The sequence below is a fragment of the Brachionichthys hirsutus genome, chromosome 11 (assembly GCF_040956055.1).
Source record: "Brachionichthys hirsutus isolate HB-005 chromosome 11, CSIRO-AGI_Bhir_v1, whole genome shotgun sequence".
Lineage (NCBI taxonomy): Eukaryota > Metazoa > Chordata > Actinopteri > Lophiiformes > Brachionichthyidae > Brachionichthys > Brachionichthys hirsutus.
Genome location: NC_090907.1, coordinates 1,397,788 through 1,420,719, shown reverse-complemented (window position 1 = coordinate 1,420,719; position 22,932 = coordinate 1,397,788). Strand labels below are relative to the sequence as shown.

Sequence of the window (22,932 nt, the reverse complement as noted above, 5' to 3'; positions counted from 1 at the left end):
GCGAGGAGCGCTGGCTTCCCTCGGTCATCGTCTGGACTCTCTGGAGAGGAGCATCGGTGCGAAGAAGAGGAAGAGGAGGACCAGGCAAAGAGAAGAGAAAGGAGGATCAGGCTGTTCTCCCGGTGAGATCGCCGTTGCCTCCATTATTGCCGGGGACTCACCCGCGCCTCCACACCGTTCCTCCAGTCTGAGCCAATCACGAGGCGGGGGCAGGAGAGGCGACGCGGAGGAGGGACGGATGTGGTGACAAAAGGAGGAGGAAGAACCGCAGAGGAAGAGAGATGACTGGAAATGGGGACGAAGATGGAGATGAGTCTGCTGGGGGATTTGTCGGAAGGATGGAGGTGTCTTTCAAAGGAGGAGCAGAGGAAGATGATGCCCCGATTACTCTGCACAACTTCAACCGCAAAAAACCCAGGAGAGGGGAGCGGGGAGGAAGTGGCCAATCAGAGACGGCCGTCAGTGCTGTCAGGATGAATGGTTTCAGAGCGCCGCTGCTGCTCCGCGGGTGAGAAGTAAACAAGTTACTCGCTAAAGACGTAACGTTTACCAGCATCGACCAGCAGGTTAAAAAAAAAATGGGAGCGACTTCCTCCCAGAGTCCTTTTGCAGTAAAAGTGGAATGTTTTCCCTTTTATTACCTGATGCGGGATTTGTATTTATATATTTTATAATGTACCAAACAGTTTTATTGGTGACGGCTGCAGTCCAGCCGGCTATGTTGTGTAAAGTGGAGTGAAATCATTATGTGACAAAATATACGATAAAAAAAATCTCAACCTTTTACCTCTTCTCCTAGCGCCGCCTCAAACTCGTCCTCCCAGGATGCCTTGCACTTTCTGCAGCCAGCCCAGACCTGCAGCCAATCAGGATCTCTAGGTATCTCATCTGGACAGTGGCAGTTCTCTGATTTCACCACGCCCCTCGCGTGCTCGTCCAATCGCAGAGCTTTTTACCTTTTCCTCAGCACTGCCTCCTGTAGCCGTGCCCCCATGCTGCGGTTCTCAGCAGTTGCCATGGAGACGATATTTGAGTCGGCGAGGGGCGTAACTTGTTTGAGTCCCCTGAGGCCATTGAAGGACTGGACAGCCCCGCCTGGCCTGAACAACGACCACTGGTTGGTTGGCTCTAATATTAACCCTTATTAATATTCATGAGTATTAGTACATCATAATATTGCACTTGGGGCATTAACTATAACTTTCCTTTCTCCTTGCAGCTATGTGCGTACGCCTACACCCAGGTGAATACAAATATACCCTATTTTAATGTCTTATTTCTTTGTGCGTCATTTTTAATTGGTGTGCGGTTCGTGCGTTTTAAGTAATTTATATCTCTAACAGCCCAGCTTCTCCCACCCGGCGACTTCAGAAGCAGCGGTCCAATCACAGCTCCTGTTGCCTACGCCTCCCCCGGCGACGGTCTCTTCCTTCGCCGTCATCTTCAGCCAATGGACTATCTGCTCTGCTTTCCACGAGCCAATCGACAGCAGGCCCAGAGTTTCTCAGCACAAATGGAGAGGTGGATATTTTTTTTGTTTCCTATTTTTTATTGTCAAGTCATTTTTACTCATAGTTTCCACTGATTGGATCTCTGTGTCCATTTTATGTCAGCGAGCCAAACGTGTCTCACAGATTCGAATCCGGCGGGCATCACCGCGTGAAACGTTGCTCACGCCAATGGGACTGCCAAAGGTCAAAAGGTAGGTCGCGTGGGTGTGGAGGAAATGAACACAGTCATTTACGAACACATTGACCATATTCCAAAATCATCAGTAAACATTTTTTCAGGTTAAAGAAGAAAGAGTTCAGTCTGGAGGAGATTTATACGAACAAGAACTACAATTCCCCCTCAACCAACAGGTAATGGTAACCTTTAAAATGAATAATGCAAATCTCGCTGAATCTCCAGTCTTCTACCATGTTTTGTTTTTCACCCCACAGGAGCCTTGAAACAATATTTGAGGAGCCACGGGAGAAGAATGGAGCGCTACTCCTGATTGGGCAGCAGAAAAGACGGAGGGTTCTCCTTTTTCCTGACTTCACTCAGCCCCGGAAAAGGAAGAGACTGCAAGGTGGGTTGGGAAATGTATTGAGAGCATGATAAAGCGACGGTAGTCTCCTTATTTATGTCCCTCCTTCGTGTTATTTTGTATTTTATTTCTAACTACGCAGTTGTATTCATTATTACTACATAGAGGTAGCACTTCTCTTTTCATCATCTTGTTCTTCACACTTCTTTTTTCAAAATGTTTGTCGACTTCAGGGGCGGGACTTCCTGTTACCATGGTCCCCAGGAAGCGGAAAGCATCTCTCCGTCAGTGCAATGGCAGCGTCCCTCATGGGGACGAGTCGGACGTGGATGTGATGCTGGTGGAGCGACTCAGTGCTCTCGAAGACTTTCTGATACAACGAGGCTTGGATGTGTGATCTGTGACATCACATCCTGTCAGCAAACCAAAGGCCAAATGAACACATGGTTTTTTTTTGCAGTGTATTTGCTGTTTTATTTTTTACAGTGTTGGATGTGAAACGTGAACCAGATGGATAGAAATATAAATGTACATTTTCTTCGTATTGCTGATCTTATCTGCTCGGAGGAAAAGCCCATAACGGGCAGCTTATATTTTCAAGAGGTTTGTTAACATCAATACTCTATTGTAGTACTCTATTAGTACTGGGGCAGTACTGAATGAGTACTACGGCAGTATTGTGTGAGTACTGGAGATCTAAAATATTTGGACCTTTTTAAAATGTAATATATTTCAGCTGGCAAAATGTCTATATTTGGATCAATACAATTTGTGTCTGCAGTTGGGTTTGTTGTTGGTTGTTTGTGGACATGAGATTAAAGTATGTATATTTACATTCAGATTGTCTGTGATATCATCATTGGTGTTGAGAATTTGTTAATGACTGGTTATCAGCTGGTCGGGTTTGTGCTGGCCTCACAGCCGGATGGTACTGGGTTCAAACCGTGTCTGCGTCGGGGTTCTCCTGTTTCCGCCCACCTCCAAAAACATGCAATTTAGGGGAATCGGTTACTCCAAATTGTCCGTGGTGTATGAGTGCGTGCGTCGGTGTGTGCACGGGGGTGGGGGAATAGTTGGTAGCAATGTTGAAAAGTTCAAAGTGCCCCGGCTTCAAATCCCACCACGGGAATGGGATAGAGAGGGGGTAGCAGGGTAGGCCCAGGGCACGCCTGGGCGGAGTGAAGTGGACCGGTCCAGTTCACTCCGCCCAGGCAAGGCCCCAGGCCTACCCTGCTACCCCCACTCTACCCCACTCCCACAGCGGGACTCGAACCCAGGGCCTCCGACACGGTGGTTGGTAGCAATACCAACCACCCCACAGTGCGGGGTAGGAAACTCGAGGCACTAACAAAGTCATACTTGTCGGATGATGAGGTGCTATTTCAGACCACGGCGTGTTGCACTGGAGCTGTGCTTTTTCCTTATGTGACATCACACTGCGTTCTCGGTGGTGCAGTGGTAGCACACTTGACTCCCAGCCGGAAGGTCCTGGGTTCAAAACCAAGGGGTGCAGCATGTAGTTTTTTTTTTTTTACAGGAATTTGAGGTTTGTTGTTTGGTCCTCGGCAGCTGTGTTGGATCAGTCGTTCTTCGCCTCTGCACTTTGTGATGATGCTGGAGAGACACTGATTTTGGGTGTGAGAGTTATTATTGCGTGTGGATTTTGGTTCATGGGTTAATGTGGCTTCCAGTGTGTGTGTCTCTAGTTCAGCTTTTCCCAACCGGTGTGCCGCGAGAGATCGTCAGGTGTGCCGTGAGAAATGTTCCAATTTTTTTTGATATTTTTTATAATATCACGTAATTAACATTGTCGGGTGTCCGCGCTGTAATAAAGTGTGTGTGCCGCCCGTAGATCGCTCTTCAGACTTTGAAGTGAACGACAAGAGCTGGTTTCCGTCATTGTGAGCCAAAAAAAAAGTCTGTTAAAGTCTAACGTGATTGGTCGAGATGTGTGTGTGGGCGTGTGCGTGTCCACAACGAGCAGGGGGTGGGGGTGTGTTTACGCACACGCAGCACAGCGAGCGGACGAAACGAAAGGGAGGCAGGGAGAGAGAGAACTTTAGACAAACGACGCGCTAGAAATGGTAAGAGAAAAAAGGAGTGATGGAAAACGTAGTAAAATCTGGACACATTTTAATGCGGTTGACACAAAGGCAAAATAAAATAAAGTAAGATCGTATCTTGAGGAGCCGCTTATCCAAAGAAGTGCAGACCCACTGAGCTGGTGGGAGTCCAGGTGTTCAGTCTACCCACGTCTCACACACGGAGATTGAGACTGTATCGTGGCAACATCTGTCCCCTCAGAGAGAATCTTCTCCAGAACAGGACAGATGATAACAGAAAGGAGAAACAGGATCAGCCCCTCCAAGCTGAGCCACTTGGTTTCCTTTGATGCCAATCTTCAGTAAAACAGTAGAACTGTTACCTGATGCTGCTTTATCTTTTGCACTTTTTAATTTATGTTTTCTTGTTGTGTTGTTTGAGATTTAAATGCAGAGATTTGACCTTGTTCTCTGTGAGATGTGTTTGGTTTGGTTTTGTATTTTATATTATATAATATGTTTATTGTAGCTAGCAGTGCAAAGAGGATTTAAATAAAGACATTTAATAAACATTTGATATATTGCATGTTTTTACATTAGTAGCTAATTTTACACTGCACATGATTTGGTATTAAATTAATTTTGTCAACAACAAAAAAATCTGAGGAGCCACTTGGGAGCCAAAAGAACCGGCTCTCTTAAAAGAGCTGGAATTCCCATCACTACACTGAACTGAAACAAGATGGTGGTTTAAAGCTAAACTTTGCTGATCTTCCTTTGGACAGTTTCTGGTTATCTGTTGCCAAGGAGTTCCCCGTTCTAGCCAACAAAGCTATTCTAACATTGCTCCCATTTTCAACCACATATCTGTGTGAGCTGAGCTTCTCAAGCTCGACGGCGATAAAAACTACAAGCAGAGAGAGACTGAGAGCTGATGAGGAAGAGCTTCGTGTGTGTCTTCATTTTGTGTTCATCGAAACAGCCCCAGGTTTCCCACTAAGTATAAATACATAAAAAAAACTATATTATTAATTATATGTATTATAATAAAGGCCATCTAATCTAATATGTACAGTGGTACCTCTACTTACGAATTTAATCCGTTCTGGGAGTAGCTTCGTAACGTGAAAACTTCGTAAGTAGAGACGCATTTTGAATGTAAATGCATTAATCCGTTCCAAGCCCCGCAAAAGTATGATATTTTTTTTAAATATTAATCTACCTGTTAGCTGTTACTTTTTGTCTTCTTTGTTTACTGGTCCTTTGCGGTGTTTTCTGCCTCGCGTTTCTTGAAAAACTGATCCAATGACGTCTGCTTTTGCCGGCTTTTGACAATCCGTCGGAAATGTGCGAGGCAGACGTCATCATAATGAGCAATAGCCCGACTTGTCAACACTTTTTCCGGGTGTCACGAGGGGGACACGAATAGCATGCTGGGATACACGCATACGCAACGGGTTGCCAGGCAGATTTTAGGCGATAGCCAATGGCAGAGCAGCTACGAGCAGCTATTTTTGACTTCGTATCCTGAAACGCCTTCGTAACGAGAGGCAATATTTTCCCATTCAGATACTTCGTAACCTGAAACTTTCGGATGTAGAGACATTCGTAAGCTGAGGTACTACTGTACAGTTAGAGTGTAATTTTGTGTCATTTTGGTTGGGGGTGTGCCGCAGGATTTTGTAAATGTAAAAAATGTGCCGCGGCTCAAAAAAGGTTGGGAAACACTGGGGTAGAGCATCGAGTCCAATTGTGTGGAAATGAGTTCTCCGGGTGGCAGCGCCGTCCGTGTGTCCGTCCATCGGCCGTTACTCAGCCGCTAACGTAAAGTGAAGCTTTGATGGGCCAGCATCTTTAATTATCATCGGCTTTCTTAGCCGAAGCAGCCAATCAGAAGTGCTCCAGTGCCGTTTGAAGAGTTTTAGCCTTTGCAGTATTATGTTTATGTCTTTATTTTCCTGTAATGCAATCGTACACAAGTTATTTACAAACCATTATAATCGGCATCCCAACTATCTGCCTTTAATTCACACATTTTCCATTCCACACCACTCAGGTTAGCATTTTCAGAGCTGGGCCTTTTCTAAATCGACTCGAAACAGTCGTCACTCTCAATCTTCTGCTGCCAGTTGATGTTAGAGTACTACTTCAGCTGAATTACCAGTAGCTGATTTTCAAGATACTTCCGTCTGCTGCTCGGTGTTAAACTGGAGGGCTGTGATCAACAAGCCTAAGCGTGCAAGGTTCACGTGGGATGGTAAATGAAGAGCGCCCAGCTGCTGGAGGACTTTCACAAGCACTCGGATGTGCACGTGTGACTGCGTGTGTTGTGGGTTCAGGACAGCTTGAGTTTAATTTATGGAGTTCTGTCAGTGACGGCTTTGATTCACTGGCACTTATTATTGTGGGCAAAAATAAAAAGCCAGAGTGCTGCAACAGGCACAAACAGGGAGGGCAGCAGCAAAATGAACAGCGGTGTTAAATAGATGCCGTTAGGGCAATAGAAGTGTGCTTAATTGCAATTTAATGCCACAGTGGAATTAACTCAAAAAGTAATCCTTGCATTTGACTGTATTACCCCCAAAAAAGATAGGCGTCTGCACTAAAATAGCCCGCCAGTGCATCTTGAGAAGCTTGCAACATATCGAGTGTGTGTGTGTGTGTGTGTCGGTGTGTGTTCGGGCTGGTCGACCATTCAGTTGTGTGTAATCCCTATTGTTGCTGAAATGCCACCGCTGTTATTAGGGAAGATTTATGAGCTGTGCCCAGGGATGGAGTCAGAATGCCAGCTTGTGTGTGTGTGTGTGTGTGCGTGTGTGTGCGTTATTAATACATTGCACTGGGGGATAGAGTCACTGTGCCAGAATGCGTTCATGTTTATGAGGCGGAGTCAGAAGTAGCCGACATTTTTATACCGGTAATTGCTTTACGGGACCGAAAAACACAGAAGAAGTTTATCTCTTTCTCGTCGTTTGAAGCAGTCAGACGAGTAGAATCGGTGCGGAGCGAACGCTCTGCATCTGATACGACGACATGTTGGAACAATGCTCTCTCACGTAGACTAAAACTACATGGGTGTGTACATCTTATCCTGTACGTCCTAGGCACGGTGGCGCAGTGGTTAGCGCTGTCGCCTTGCAGCAAGAAGGTCCTGGGTTGGAGTCCGATCTGCGCGGCGTTTTACTGCGTGAATGGTTGTCTGCCTCCGTGTGGCTCCGCTACAGGCTGGCGACACATTCAGGGTGTTCCCTGCTTCTCGCCCATAGCAGGCTGGGATTGGCTCCAGCAACTCCCGCGACCCGCAAAGCGTAAAAGTGGAAGAGAATGGATGGATGGATGATGTAGCAAGTCTTCAAGAATCCCTCGGCCAATTAAAATGCACCTCACCGGTCGCTTCCAATGTCGCTGCAGCCGTTTGAGGATTTATAGCTTTTCTGGGCACCGTCCATATTTCAAGCCTTGCAGCCCATTGGATTTGTTGAAACTGCGCTCCTCATGATCACCGGTGAACCAACAGATCTCTCGATCCGTTGCGTAGGAGTCTGGACGAGCGCTGCAGCCGACATTTACATCACGGAGACGACGGCGCACACGCCCGTGTTTCCAGACACAACATCAACGCCGGCAGAGCGTCCGTACAAGGACGGGTCACGCTGCCCTTGATAGTCATGGAAGCTCTTCTTCTCCAAACCCACTCATGTCACCCGAATCACGTGAAAATCACGTAAAATACTCGTGCCGTCTCTCGTGGGCTGTCAGATCGTATATCGCGGTTCACTCAAGCGCAGCGGCGGTGAATAAGCCGTGCCAATGCCATCTTGAGGCCTTCAAAAAGAGAACGGGATGGCGAGATGAGGAGAAATGAGGCAAAATGAAATGAGGAGTGGCTGACGAGCGAGGGAAAAGGAGGGAGGGAGTGTTTAGAGGCGATGGAATGAGACAGCAGGAGTCGGGAGGCAACAATGATTGCTGCAAACTGCTGGCCAGAAGCAGCAGTCGTTTGGAGACACCCCCCCCGTCTGTCGGAACATGCTCTTCATTTCACGTTAGGTGGGCAGTCTTTACCCTGCCTATAAATAAGTGTGACTAGTTGCTGAACAGAACCGCGTCAGCCCCAAACGACCCCGCGGGAAGCCAGCAGACACGGATGCTGGAAGCTAAACCTTCAGCTGCAGACGACAAGGCTGCTGTCGGTGCTAATTAAAAGAGCTGCGTGCCAAATTTCAGCAAAACCTTTTAGGACGAGGCAGAACACCAGCGCGCAGTGACGAAACACACCATTCCCAATTTGCAGGCGATTACGTGCAGTTAAGTAATCGGTTATGCATTTGTTAATTGACTTTAATGCATTGAAGTCTGCAGGATTGCTTATCCAGACGGAGCGATTCATGAGCGTCTCTATTCCCACGTGTGCACACGTCCAGATTCACTGGAATGGAGATACAATGAAAGATGTTCCACACTTCTCTCGCTCCGTGTTCTTCTCTCTGTTTGAAGACTTTGCGTCTTGATTGCACGGCTAAATTAGGAACGGCGTTGTTGTATTTAAGCTGTAAACCGGTGCCTGGATCTGATTGCCGTGGTTTCCAAACCAGATCCTCCATCTTCTTCTTCCTGTTCTTGAAATGGATTTCTATTTTTTTTTTTTGCACCTATTGCTTCTCCTCTCTTTTCTGTCACATCTCTCCCTCCCGATTCTCTAACTCACCTCTCCAAATGACAGTCCGCTCCGTCATCCCCTGAGTGTCTAGTCCGTGATGTTGAATCTGCGCGACGGCCTTCGAGCGTACGGAATCTAATCCCCGTGGGGGCCTCTCAGCTTCCGGTGTGATTGATAGGATGGGAAAACGGTTTTATTTGGTTTATTGCCCTTCCTGTATCTACGCTTATATCTGTGGATCCTTCAGGCTTTCACGGTGCATCTGTGCACATGTGAGTCTTCCTCAGCGAGGAACTATTGAGCTTCGGCCTCACACGAAGCCACAGGTTCTTCATCGCCTCTCATAATGGCAGGTAGATTTACTGTCGACGCTTAAAGTGAATTATTGCCCCGTTAGTTGACACTCTGAGCCGGACTCTTGTGTCTGTATTCTCTCACGTTCAGGAGGATTATTTATCGTTTACGATCGATATACGACCATACAAAAAATGTCACAGATAGCCCAACACACTGACGTAAAAGTGCATTTATGTGTGCATTGTATTCACACCATCCTGGAGTCTCTGGGGTAGAACTGCACTTTATGAGGACATGGCTAACAAGGGAACTTTATAGAGCATGCCTCTGGAATAGTAAAACTCGGGGCCGCTAAGTGACGGCTGTGTTTGGGAGCGCATCGTTCTCCGTTTCTAACATTAGGGCTTTTGATTTATAGACATCTTTTCGTTTACATCCTACATCCATCAGATCAAACGGTCGGATGGTGGAAGGGACGGAAAGTCAGCCCTGCTTACAGGTTCAGAGCGGGATCAGGCGTCCGTCATCCACACCGAGATTCCGTAACCTGACCGTTTGTGTCTGCGCTGGATGTCGTCCCTCGCCTCCTTCCTGTCAACGCAAAGGCAGAAACATTAAATCATGAGGCCACAATAACGACGCACATCAGCGGGCTCCTCCTCGCTGCCGCTCAGCCTCACACAATAAGTACAACAGGTTGTGCGCTGGTGTGTAATATAATCTTTCTGTTTTGCGTGAGAGATTAAAAGAGAAAGAGAAAGAGAGAGAGAGAGATAATAACAAAAACGAATGACGGCGTAACAGCTGCCTGACCTGAAAGGAATCAGAGGAAAAGTCAGAGGCAGGAGAACAAGGCATCATATTTCAAATGTCCTTGCATCATCCATGGATGGATGGATAATTTGTAGAACGGTGTACTTGATATTCCTCCATTTTAAATGGACTCAGAAGCGGCGTGTGGTTTGATCACCCGTCTGACGTTGTTGTGATCCCTCAAAAGTTTCCCAGTGGACATTTTTGTTCGAGTTGATGTCTTGAATAGTTGGTGGGATACTTTAGAAGTCCACTTTTATATATATATATCTTTTGGAGTGATGTGTGTTCCATCGTGACCATTTGTCTGGTGATAAGGCAGCCCGGAGAAGGATGCCCATGCCAGGAGGGAGGTCAAGGCACCAACTCATTCCTCTTGCTGGACACTTCTATTCATCAGGCACGACTGTGTGCATCACACAGCCTCCAGGTAGGCGTGTGCGTGTGTGTGTGGACGTGGGTTAGCAAGAGAAAGATGAGATGAGTGGAATTATGTGTGTGGGAGTGAGAGCGATAGACTCTTTGAAACTTTTCAGGTTGCACCTGTTGGATGTGAGGTTTTCTAGAACCCATGTAGTTCTAAGCAGCTATTAACATGTTGGTATATTTAACTGAGAGGCCTGTCCTGGAAGACTCACAATTATCATTAGAGTTTTCCCAGGGATGGATTTCTGATTTATGAGCCGGGTTTATTGCTTCCGCGTGTCGGTGCAGACAAAAGGAGACTCACTCCTGATTTGTCGGAGCCTCTTCTGGATTAAAGTAAAATGGTGCATTGTTGTCTCATCATATGTTTAAATCATTATCCAACGAACAGTCTGAAGACTCCGTTGTTAAACCAAACCCCCCGTTCTGTGAGGAGTTTGCACGTTCTCCTCGTGGCTTCTACGCTTTACTACCATGGAGGAGAACGCAAAATGGCGACAATCACCATAAACATGCAAGCAGAGAAACACACGCACAAAAACATCAGTGTCACGTTTAAGCTATGAAACCGCTGACATGCTAACATTCCAAAAATCATCCACGCAACTTTAGTCGAATTATCCAGAGGCAGATCAGATCCGTACAAACGCAGCAGATTTTTCGACCATTTTTTGGTTTGTTTGTAAAATCATTTTTTTGTTTTTACTTAATATCATCTGCAGGGATGCAGCCGGAAATGAATGTGTGACAGCAGCGCCTTGAGCTGCCAAGCTGCCAGCGTGATGTCTGAATTACAGCACACACACACACACGTACGCGCGCGCGCGCGCGCGCACGTGACAGTCAAACCCGTATTTAACGTCAACTTACTGTACTCTACAGACATAAGCTTTGATGAAATCATCATGGCCACACAGAAAACACTTTTCAAGCAACTTAGAATTAAGGGAAGATTGTTAGAAATGCGTGTTTGAAAGGAGGACTAATGGCAAAATATTTGTGAAATATCCTGACAAATAAATAATATTTGATGTTATCTATAATCCCCTCATCACCCAATTTTAAATCGACATGGCGTTTAGTCCCTCGGTGACGGAGTGATGGAGTTTCGGCCTTTCAAAAACAGGATGGCATCAGTCGAGGAATTTGATCAATATCCGAAGTGTGTTCCCAATCATGCTATTTCAACAACAATAAATCAGGATGCACAGAACAATCAAATAATTTCACTGATTGACTTCGACCATCTTAACTCCCTCAGATGATATTTTCCAAGACGTTTTGTGTGGGCAAAAACTCCTGTCTCTTCCAATGAGCGTCGACGGGACATGCAGCATCTTTAAATGACATCAGTGATGTGTTTCTCTAAAATATCCACATTTGCTTTTGTGTAGAATGACAGCTCTTTTCAGGAGTAGCTGGTGCTACTGGGTTTGCACGATAAAGAATTGGCTCCCGTCACTGTTCCCAATTCATCATGTACATTGTCATTCACAAATTGAATCCCATCAGTCCGATAGGATCTGGGCAAAAGAGGAGGCTGCAAAAGCCTCTTGTGGTAATTCTGCAGATACACACATTAGGATAAAACAACCCTGAGCGGGATAACGAGCTGAGAGGATAGATGGACTCGCACCAAAATATATTGTGGAGTCTGTTTGTCTTTTAGCAGGATTACGGAAAGACTGCTGGATCTGAAGATGGGTCTTTGCCTAACTTAGATCTCAATACATGTTCAGAGCGATCCGGATTCCCAGCTGGATACAAAGAGATCTGTATTTTCCTATTTATTTATAATGGAGGCTTTTTCAAAAAATCCTATCTTAATTATAATTTCAATTTTACTCGCTAAAAATCACAGTCATAAAGGGGTTAGGAGGGGAATGAGCTGCTTGGCGGAGGTTTGCGCTCTCAACATAACAACATATAAATGTGCATGTTGGAGAATAACATGTCTTCCAGCGTGAATATAATCGCAATGCAAAATAGTGAAAGTGTGAACAAAAGCCTTTAGTGCACCTTCTTCCATGTCTAGTGGGGAACTGCTTTCACACAGCGCGAGTAAAGGAACATAATGATGCTGTGATCCACACACACACACACACACACACACACACACACACACACAATCTGCTTGGGCTTCCACTGTCTCCTCTGGGCTTGCACTCAACCAACACCCGATAACGTTAACACACGCTTAGTATTCATCTCCCTCTCTCTGTTTTCCTGCCCTTTTCTTATCCTTTTCCCCGTTCTTTGTCTTTTTCTGTCTCTCGGTTGTGAGACGGGACGAGAGTTGCCACGACGATGCTCTCGGCCAAGTTAAGAGTCGGACCGCGGTATTAGCCTGATAGGATCTGTTGTAGTCCATCACACACCGACAGATACACACATACTGGCAAATCCGTGTCGGTTGCACACACACACACACACACACACACACGCGTGTTGTTACACACATACAGTGAGTGTTGATTGTTCTCCCCTTATCTGACGTGTCAGCCAATGGCTCATTCCCATTCTCTGTCTGCTGAATACTTGCAGGGGGAAAACTCATTCCGATGATCTGGGTCAGATAGAGGCGCTTCCTTTGGCCACTGACGATTCCGGCTGTGGGAGGGGGGGCGTCTGCTTCCAAAGAAGATCCATCACGGATGCTGAGGGTGGGAGGGGCTGCTTCCAGAGGAGATACATCACGGATGCTAGAACAAGGGAGTCGCTACATCCACCCAGGCTAAGAATTGCTCCGCAACCCCTCATAAATCCAGGGAACACCACTTGGAGGAAAATGCTTTCTGTTTTCTCCAGTAGCTCTTTGGATTTTGGGGGGAAATTGGTTGCAAACAAAGACATACATCAGACATATCTAGTTATTCCAACCCTGAGGAAGTGCTGTTTCTTTATTTTTATTACATCCCCCTCTGCGGTTAAGGAGCATCAGAGACTGCAACACAAGGAAATACAAAACCATGAAACCAGCAACAAGAAACTCAATACGAGCTGGACCGAAAAGCCATTTCTCCTTTCTGTCATTTGAACCTCAAAAACAAACAAACACAAATGTGTTACCCTGCTGTTACCTCATTTATTTTTCCATAAAAAGTAGGATTGTCCTTCTCTGAATTTTGCTGTATCAATCTGAACGTCGGCACGTTCCCATCGTCTGTTATGCTACAGGAAATAAAGGAAGAGCAAATATTTAAGGCATCTTTCACTTTTCTATTTCCTCAGGCTGAGTAAATATTATATAGAAGCTGCAGGAGGTTTCAAATCAAAGCGTCTCAGTTGAAAATGTGACAAGGCAGAGCGGCTGGCTCTCTTTTGTGATATCAATGATCAATGATCAGGCTATATGCTCGCTATTACATGTTATAACACATCTGTAGATTTACTGCTGTAAATACCACACATATGCGATGTTATCAGGGGGGGACTCCTATCAGCCTACAGAATCAATGGCGGATGGGATTCAATCTCACATTACCACACATTCAGCGCCCCCCCCCCCCCCCCCATCAGGATACGAGTAAATCTGTTGTAAATTGGCGCTGTAATCCTGGAGGGTGTCCTCGGATGTACCGATTCCCTCGATCATATCAGCTTTAGTTAGATGTTGAAAGATCGAGCTACAGAAAATTAGCTTCATATTAAAGCAAATAAAAATAAATGTTGATGTGAACGGCTGCAGGGGGCTAAAACCAAGATATGGACTGAGGGACAGTGTCGGGACACGTCTGCATTAAACTGATGCACTTTATGATGTTAAATGGATGAAGGAGACTGTCGGTCTCCGGCAAGCTGCTTGATGGAAATGACACTCGGGTTTTATTGAAGTCCTAAAAGAGTTCTGTCTCCTAAATCATTCATGGTGGAGACCGCTTTAAAACTTTGGGGATAGCTACCTGACTTTTATAATGGATTTATGTCTTTTGAGGGATTAAATGTGTCTTCAGGTGAGTGTGTGGACACACACGGGCGGAGGTGTGTTCTTTGGATTGATTTCTATTTCTGGAGTGACATTTCCTGATCTGTAGCTTCAAAGAGGAACGTATTAAAATTATCATTTTTTTAAATCAACGTGCATATGCGTGATTTTTCCCTGTAATTTTTCTGAGCCTGTTTTTTAATATAAAAAAAGTTGCAGGTTCACTTTTGAAAGTGAGATAACTTAAGACATCTGTCTGTCTCAAAACCCCAGCATCAGCGTGCTTTGAAGCAAGGTCAGAGGGGCTCAAGCTCCCGAAACGCTATCCAGAATGAAATGTTTTTCTTCTCAGCGGTTCAAGTTTTGTCAATATTCCTCAACCTTGTTCTTCCTGCCCTCCCTCGTCCTCTATTTCTGTATGCGTCCCTCCATCCTTCCTAATCTTTCCTTTCTCCAGAAAAAGAAGTGAAGTATGATCCAATAAAATCAAAATTAACGATGATGGGAAGAGTCCACATGCGATAACTGCATCCTGGTGGAATTTAGCTTATAATAAGAAGCAGGAACATGGAAGAAATGGATCAATTGGATTGGATGAGTGACGATCGTACACAGCTCGAGTCAAAGGAAATGCAGTGTCAGCGTTTCACGTGAAGATATGTGGCATATTTAACGCGAGCAAACCTGCAATGGGAGCGCTCGATGGGAAGCCATGTCAAGCAGTTAGGATTTAAGGGGACGAGGTTCTCGATGCCAGGTTTTATCTGACATTTTGTTTTCACATATCACACCTGTCATGTTCCGAGCAAAACAAATGAACAATATAGATGCGAGCTCATAAAGAAAAAGACACGGCGACACGCATAATTAACGTTCAGTGGCGGGCGGTGGTTGCAGGGTCGCAGCTCCCACCTACATGCATGCTCACACACGGCGAGACACAACCCGGGCCGACAGACACGTGGCCGCTCCGATGAAATTGGGGGGTGGGGGGGGTGAGTGGTTTCTGCTCACATACAGGAGAACAGTCCCTCGAGGGAAGCCAAACCGGCCCGCTTCAACGTTCGACTCATTCCCATCGAGGTTCTGTGATACAGAACTCGTTCCATTTCTCATTCCAGTGTCGCCTCCCTCTAGTCACCGAGTGCTGTTTGCAAACGCATCGCTTTTCACGGCCCTTCCAGACGGTGCCGTGCGGCGCACGTGTTTGTCCATTTGTTTGTGTTTATGTGCGCTTTGGCAAAGTAGGAATGTTAGCACAGCTGTCCAATCCAAAGAGACCCCCCCCCCCCCCCCCACACACACACACACAGGAGGCGGGACACAGGTGCCGCATCCATAATGATGAGATTGTGTTTTACCTCATTGGCAGCGAGTGTTGCATGTCTATCTGCTCGTCTGCATGCTTTTATCTTTTGGTGTGTGTGTGTGTGTGTGTGCGCGTGTGTGTGTGCTAGTCACTGTATGATAAAGGGATCAGTGAGCTTAGCTTTGAAATCAGAAAGAGTAAATATCAGGGTAGCGAACGAGGAGAGATAAGGAATATGATAATAAAATGTTGAATTTGTGACTCGAGACATGAATGTCGAGTGGAGAGTCAACGTGATTCCCGTGGACTCGACGTGATTCCCGTGGACTCGACGTGATTCCCGTGGAGTCGACGTGATTCCCATGGAGTCGACGTGATTCCCGTGGACTCGACGTGATTCCCGTGGAGTCGACGTGATTCCCGTGGACTCGACGTGATTCCCGTGGAGTCGACGTGATTCCCGTGGAGTCGACGTGATTCCCGTGGACTCGACGTGATTCCCGTGGAGTCGACGTGATTCCCGTGGACTCGACGTGATTCCCGTGGAGTCGACGTGATTCCCGTGGACTCGACGTGATTCCCGTGGACTCGACGTGATTCCCGTGGACTCGACGTGATTCCCATGGAGACAACGTGATTCCCATGGACTCAACGTGATTCCCATGAAATTTTCCAATGTCTCGGATTTTGACCATCCTGAGGCCTTGACAGTTTCTGAAGCGGCGATCCATGATGGCCCTTCGTTCGTCCACCAATGACCGAATGTCCCATGTCCCGTCGTCCTCTTGGCCGCCGGTACACTGAGTCAGAGTGACCTCATCCGGGCTGCAGACGGTCACCCCCCCCCCCTGCAGCTGGGACTGGTCACTATCTCTTTCCTCTCATTCGATTGCGGTATGTTCCAATGATCAAGTCGCCTCTCCTCAACAAAAGGTGTCACGGCAGAATGAACTGCAGGGAATTGAGCCCAGAGATTGTGAGGCGGCGTTCGACGAGCAGCGAGTGCGTTAGGCAATGGGATTGTGTGTGTGTGCGTGTGTGTGTCTGTGTGTGCGTGGGGGGGGGGTTTCAGCGTCACCTCCTTCGAACCACCTGCCGACCGAACCCTGCTGAGACGAGTGGAAATTTAAACCGGGCCCTTTGGAATTGTGAAAAGCTGATTCTTCTACCCCGCACCCTATTCTTACCTGCCCCCCCCCGGGCTGTGACTAACAAGCCAATTGACTGGGTGATATGAGCGACCATCTCCATCCTGGCATTTCCTAATGTTAAACACCAGAGTAATCAACAAGCTGCCCGCCTTCCTGTCCTCGTCCCTCGCTCCCTCCCTCGCCGCCACGCCGCCGCTCGCTTCCTCTGCTCGTGTTCATTTAGCACACTCATATTGGATTTCCTAATGCCTGCAGCGAACCAAGTGGCTTGTGCTGCTCGCATTTGGGCCGCGTTTGTTACAGACAAGCCAGCCCTCTAAGTGTATGTGTGTGTGTGTGTGTGTGTGTGTGTGTGCGCGCCTGTGCCTCCCGCCTGTGTAAAAAGAGACAGGCAATGTGATTGTGAGGACAGATTGGCGCGTCCACACCGGAGTGTCCTTTGTTGTATTACAAGGAGTTTGATCAAACAAGTGTCAAAGGAATTAAATTGAAATCAGAGCGCATCACCTTCAGCCACGAAACGTGAGAACTGTTTAGTGGCTGTCGTACAGTGATCCCTCCTTCAAGTAGAAATATTAAATAATTATGAAAACCCGCAGTAGAGCCGCGAAGTCAGACTGTATTATGTATGAGATTACCAGAGGCATAGGTCGAGGAGTCAGGAGGATGGGGAGGGGGGGTGGGAATAACACAAGCATAACATCGACTGTCAGAGCGGCAGAGAGACAGAGGGGAACATTAAAATGAAACACGTCTGTCTTTGAAGTTTGATATAAAGTTTGATATATAAAGTTTGAGAAGTTTCCTTTGTGTCCTTCATGACGATGACTCCTCTCTTCACGTGATTTATGCTGCGCTGCTTATCAGACAGGAGTTTGTTTATCCACACTAATTACTGACAATCAGGATTTGAGGGTATTTGTAAATCTAAATTGTGTTTTTTTTCTGCACTGCCTGCCAAACTGTCAACCCCCCCCTCTGACATTCGCGGTCTGCAGGAAATGAGGCATCGGGAATCCTCATAAATGCATTTGCTGTGAGCGGGCGAAGTCCTCCGATGTAAAATGTTCTCTCTTTTGATGGTTTGCAGATTAGACCGGGAGTAATGAGTGAGATTACACACAGCCGTCGCTAACCGGATTATGGTTTGATACAGCTCAATTTGCCTCAGCTCCACTCCCCATCTTTTCCCTTTCCTCTCTGGCCTCCGTCTGTTTGCCATGACTTCGCTTTCCAGTGTTAAATATGCATCGGATTTTATTTACATTTTGGATTATCATCTTCTTGAAGGCCTGGTGACAAAAAACAAAAAAAAATATGCATGAATATAACGGCAGAATGAATAATGTGACTTAGTGACGGATCCTGAATAAAATATGCTAATGTTCAAGCAGGAGGGAAAGTGAGGACTTTCAAATGCCCTATTTAGGCAGCTGAATTACTTCTAGCTGGGTCATGAAGTTGCATTTTATTGATTAACACTATTAAAAGAAAGTCATAAAGAGACGTAAGAGTGGAAAAAGAAAGAGGAGATGTTTTTTTTTTTTTGCTTATGTGGAGTTGGGAGACAGTGAGAGACGCCAACAGAAGGCGGAACAGACATGAAAGGAGGGCGAAGCAAAGAGAAGGACGGTGACAGTGATGGAGGAAGAGAAAAGACTTGGAATAGAAACCGAACCTTCTGCGTGGAGCATTCTGCTGTTTCAAAAATCGGGGATGTCCATTTCTACTTGCTATTCCTGGCTTCTCCTTTCATTCCGTACTTTTACTCCTCCAGCTATATTTGATTGCACTGCCAATCCTTTCCTGTTGCCCCTCTCTTTCTCTCTGTGTGTGTGTGTGTGTGTGTGTTGGGGCTACGTTAGCTTCACCATTATTTTCTCTATCAAATGGGCGACTGCCAATGCTTTAGCGATTTACATATCTACCCCCCAGGAAAGGTGAGAAAACGAATTTCCTTAGGGCGAGTTAAACATCCAAAGATCCCAGAAGAGGGAAGATGAGGAGCTTTTGGAAGAGAGGAAGAACACGCAGAAAGCCAGGTCTCCGTCTGAAGGCTAAATGTGTACCTCACAAATGGAAGTGTGAAACAGTCCCCCCCCTTCTCATCCTCTTTCTCTACCCGGTCTCTGTACTTTACCCCCCCCCCCCCCCATCCCTGAACGGAGTCTCATGCAGGAGGGGCTGCTCCGCATGTGCTACGATAACAAGGTGGCAGGATTCCCTCGGGACAGATTTGCACTGCGCTGGAGTTTCGGCTGCTCCCTGAGTAACAATACCAGATAAGAAACGCAGCAGAGGAGAGGAATGGAGACCATAACAAAGGACATAAGGGGACATAAACGTGGGTCCACTTCTGGGACGCAAGAGGGACTCAGAGGGAAGGCTAGAAAGTTAGGACAAAGCGGTCTAAAAATACAACCATATACCTCTACGACGTAAATACATGGACAGAAATATATGACTATTTCTTATAAGCTGTTTTGTTGGGGGGGGGGGGGGCATGTTGGTGGCACTGAACCGGAAGTCAGTATTGCAGCGATCTGCTTAGGGATCCCTTTGTAATCAATAGCTGCTTCCTTTTCGGAGAGGCAGGACACGGAGATTTAGCCTCCGGCTCTGCTTGATGTTTCTCAGAAGAGATGCTTTGGATGAAAATTCCCAGGAAGAGTCGAATGAACGAAGTTCACAGAGTGGGGGGGACTGCAACTCTTCAAGGAGGATGAGAGAAAATGTTCAAAACAGGCTTTGATGTGTTTCACACACACGTAATGAATGACAATGATCGTCAGTCACTGCGGACGCATTAACCCTTTCACATCTCTATTGAACGCTGAATAGACTTTCTGTCCTTTTATATGTCTCATTTGGGGGCATCTTGACTTATTTTTTATTTGTCCTGTAACATTTAGTCAACCTTGAAAATAACTTTTTGGCCATTTTAAACTGATTCACAACATTCCTTCCTGCTGCTGAAGAAGAGCTTTGCTTATCACTCCTTTCTGAATAGTATGACGTGAAACACGCACTCACACACATACACACAAACTCACACACACAATACGGGTGTAAACCAACAAACGACCATGTTGAGGAGAGAGCGGCCAGCGACGCTCGCCAAGCTCAACGCGTGGCGCCGGAAGGAAAGGTCGGCCCGGCTGCCTTCATCCACTTTGCAGCACTGATGGGTAAACGTCCGCCGCGCCCATTCAATCATCTCGCCAGCAATCATTTAGCAATCATTCATCTTTAACGCTCGGCGGAGGCGAAAGGAGAGGAGGAGGTAGAGAAACAAAGCAAAAGAGAGCGGGCATGCGAGGGATGGATGGAAGGATGTAGAGAGGAGACAGACGGAGAGTGAGGGACAGTGGGGCGTGTATATGCCTTTGACAGGAAACAATAAACCCAGATGGCGAGTCCTTCTTTGTTAGCTCTGATTGATATTCCAGAGTCGGGGCCGAGCAGGCAGCTTTCTCACCCGGACATCAATTTACCTTCTGGTTTGTTGGTAAAATGCGAGCGGCGCTTTTATTGTGCTAAATACTCCACGGATTAAGTTCTCACCTGGCTCTTGTGATTGTGCATGAAGGGGTCACGCCCAAAGCCTTGAAAATGAGTCCCCCTTCAGGTGTGATGAACTCCACGCGCCCGTTTGACGGACGCCACGTTCTTCACTGCCTGAATGAGCCAACGAGGACCGCTTCACAGCTCCTCGGGTCGTGGATATCGCGTCTCCATTAGTCTTTCCGGTGTCGCCCGCATTCATCAGCAGGCCAGAGGCATCCCGTCATTCCCGATAGGACGAGTCCGAGAAGCTGCCGAGCTCTGACCGAGAGGAACTTTCAAGTCTGGAAAGACGATTCATCGGCTCTCTCAGGAACAGGCCGCCGTGATGCCGCCGCCAGACGTAACCCTTATCTTTCCAGCAGACTCTGACAGCCCCCAAAAACACTTCCTATTGTGAGACAAACAAAAATCCACAAGCTAGAAAGAAAAGAATCTCAGGGATGACAACGACCCCATTGGCCACACTGAGTGGATGATAATACTTCAACTATACTATTTGATATATAAGTATTCTAGTGTGTACGATGATGCCAGAAATAAAACAAATGACACTAACCCGTCTTTCACTTTGGATGGAACGTCCCCGGCCTGTTTATTTCCCTATAATTCTTCTGTCGCTCCGTAACGGAGATGAAGAGCTCACGCTGGCCGGCCGGCCATTCGCGCCTATCGGAGGCTCATTATGGCGGAATTACCAATTTCAGCTCATTTAGGGAAAAGGACTCCGAATAACTCCGGCAAATCATCGGAGTCGGACTGTCTGAAGCAGAACCGAGAAATAAATAATTCAGGAATAGATTGCGGAAACAGTCAGAAATATACACACAGGACTGCAATTTAATCTTTGTGAGAGTTGGTAGAAGATAAATATTTAATTCTAATTGTCTATAGATTGAGATTGGCACTGCTGTTCTGGTTGATCGCCCCCTCAGGTCCTCCTCTCTCAGGCCGACCGGGGTGGTGAGGCGGGGGCGAATGAAAAGGCTGTTTCCACTCCAGCGAGTCGCTGTTTGTTGCGTGTTTGTGATTATTTATGCATGATTTATAGAAATCCCGTTTCGACAGCGACGCTTGTGCCGCCGGCTTCCAGATTCTCCGAAATACCGCACCTGTTTGTGTTTGCCTTTCTCATCACACACGCAGCAACCGGACAGCGCTGGAAACTAAAATCCAGCCCGTCAATGAGTTTCGATGAATTAACTCATTTAGTGCCAGACGCTTTCAGGCTTTTTGACCGATCGTTCCAGACCAGTAGAACATTGTGTTCTATGACTACATGAAAACCAAATAACAGAGTACAGTCTCTACTTTTGTCTGTTTCAACCTTTTTCCATTCTTTACTTATCGACAGTTGAACATAGGCTGTTTAAAAATAAAACGAAAACACCAGTTTTAAACCCAAAAAACAGCAAAAACAAGAAACATCAACCAAATCAGGCTAATAATTGTTGTTTATTTCATTTTATAAAGCAACCAAAATAACACTTCTGACCTTCCCTGTACTTCTCCATTGCTCGCCTCAACGCTAACGTCACATCTGTGGTACTCTTCCTCGACATAAAGCCAGACTGCTGCTCACACTTCATGTACTCTGCTGAGCCCTCATTCATCTGCCAGATTGTTAGTGATGTTTCCTACCCTCCAGCAGTCCATACTTATCTCCTGTGTTCTGACCCCGCCTGCCTCTTGGACCCGGTCTCTTGCCCTGCCCCTTATCGGTTCTGCTACTTGTCAGACTGGTTATCTGGTTTTTGAACTGCTGCACATAATAAGTTAAGGTTCTTGGACTTGCCTCTTGTCTCGTGCTCTTGGGTCCACACCATCACCTGCTCTGACACTTGCTTTCAAGGATTTGTGGTTTTGATTATTGATTTTTAGGACAACAAAAAAACACATACCACAAAGTTTCCTTTACAGAGTGTTAGTTTGAATTCTTTTCAGACACGACGTCTTGTGGACAAACATCCCACTGTGTTTTGGTGACATTATTCCTCCGGGAAAATAACCTGGAAATTGTTACGATTGTTACTTCAAATAATGAAACAAGCTTTTTCACCTTTCCTCACTCGACGTATGACGACGCATTTAAAGCATTTGATTGTTGACCATCATAAACAAAGCAATTTTATCCACATACCCAAGCTTTCATTTATTATTATTTATTAATGTCACACACACAGAAACATCAGCATCAGCATCTATTAGGGCGTAAACATCAACATTTCCATGGCAACATGACTGAACACCTAACCTCCCAGACCAAGATATTTTCGGCAGTGGGTCGACATGGGCCACGAGCTGACCAATCATCTCTCAGGAAAATGTCATTATCATTCATAGAAGATCCCCAAGCTCACACGCCGGACCTGAAAGCACTCTCCTGTGTGGCAGAGCCCCCCCTCCCCTGTCTCCTCCTCCTTTCAATTTTTCCTCTTGTCCGAGACATTTCATTATGCTTCTGTTCCCAATATCATTGTGCAGCTGGGACTGAAGCAAAGCCTTGTATTTTATATTACTTGCATGATATGACGGTACGCCTTTATTATACATCTAATGTTTGATTCGATAGCAAGTCGGTTTCACACCAGCAGGGTTGTAGCTCAAGATACGATACAACTGCAAAACACCATAATAATAGACATGAATGCCATCCAGCCGTCAGTTAATCCCTGCTGGGTCGGGGGGGGGGGGGGTTCGAGCCAGTCCCATC

General features: G+C 46.4%; 1 protein-coding gene across 1 annotated transcript; it reads left to right on the top strand.

Annotated features, from left to right (window-relative positions):
* The first annotated feature begins 237 nt into the window (after window positions 1-237).
* LOC137901588 (proline-rich protein 14-like) lies at window positions 238-2,834 on the top strand. The gene is made up of 9 exons (XM_068745633.1): window positions 238-508; window positions 800-879; window positions 968-1,117; window positions 1,220-1,243; window positions 1,344-1,521; window positions 1,614-1,702; window positions 1,791-1,862; window positions 1,944-2,074; window positions 2,266-2,834. Exons 3-9 carry the CDS (start codon window positions 993-995, stop codon window positions 2,427-2,429), a joined length of 783 nt encoding a protein of 260 aa, XP_068601734.1. The 5' UTR covers window positions 238-508; window positions 800-879; window positions 968-992; the 3' UTR covers window positions 2,430-2,834.
* Window positions 2,835-22,932: the final 20,098 nt, after the last annotated feature.

What these genes read in the sequence shown, in the direction of transcription:
- LOC137901588 (XM_068745633.1), top strand. Translation starts at nt 993, where the DNA reads ATGCTGCGGTTCTCAGCAGTTGCCATGGAGACGATATTTGAGTCGGCG. An exon ending in GGCCTGAACAACGACCACTG is followed by an intron (nt 1,118 to 1,219) that starts GTTGGTTGGCTC and finishes TTCTCCTTGCAG; the next exon opens with CTATGTGCGTACGCCTACAC. An exon ending in GTGCGTACGCCTACACCCAG is followed by an intron (nt 1,244 to 1,343) that starts GTGAATACAAAT and finishes TATCTCTAACAG; the next exon opens with CCCAGCTTCTCCCACCCGGC.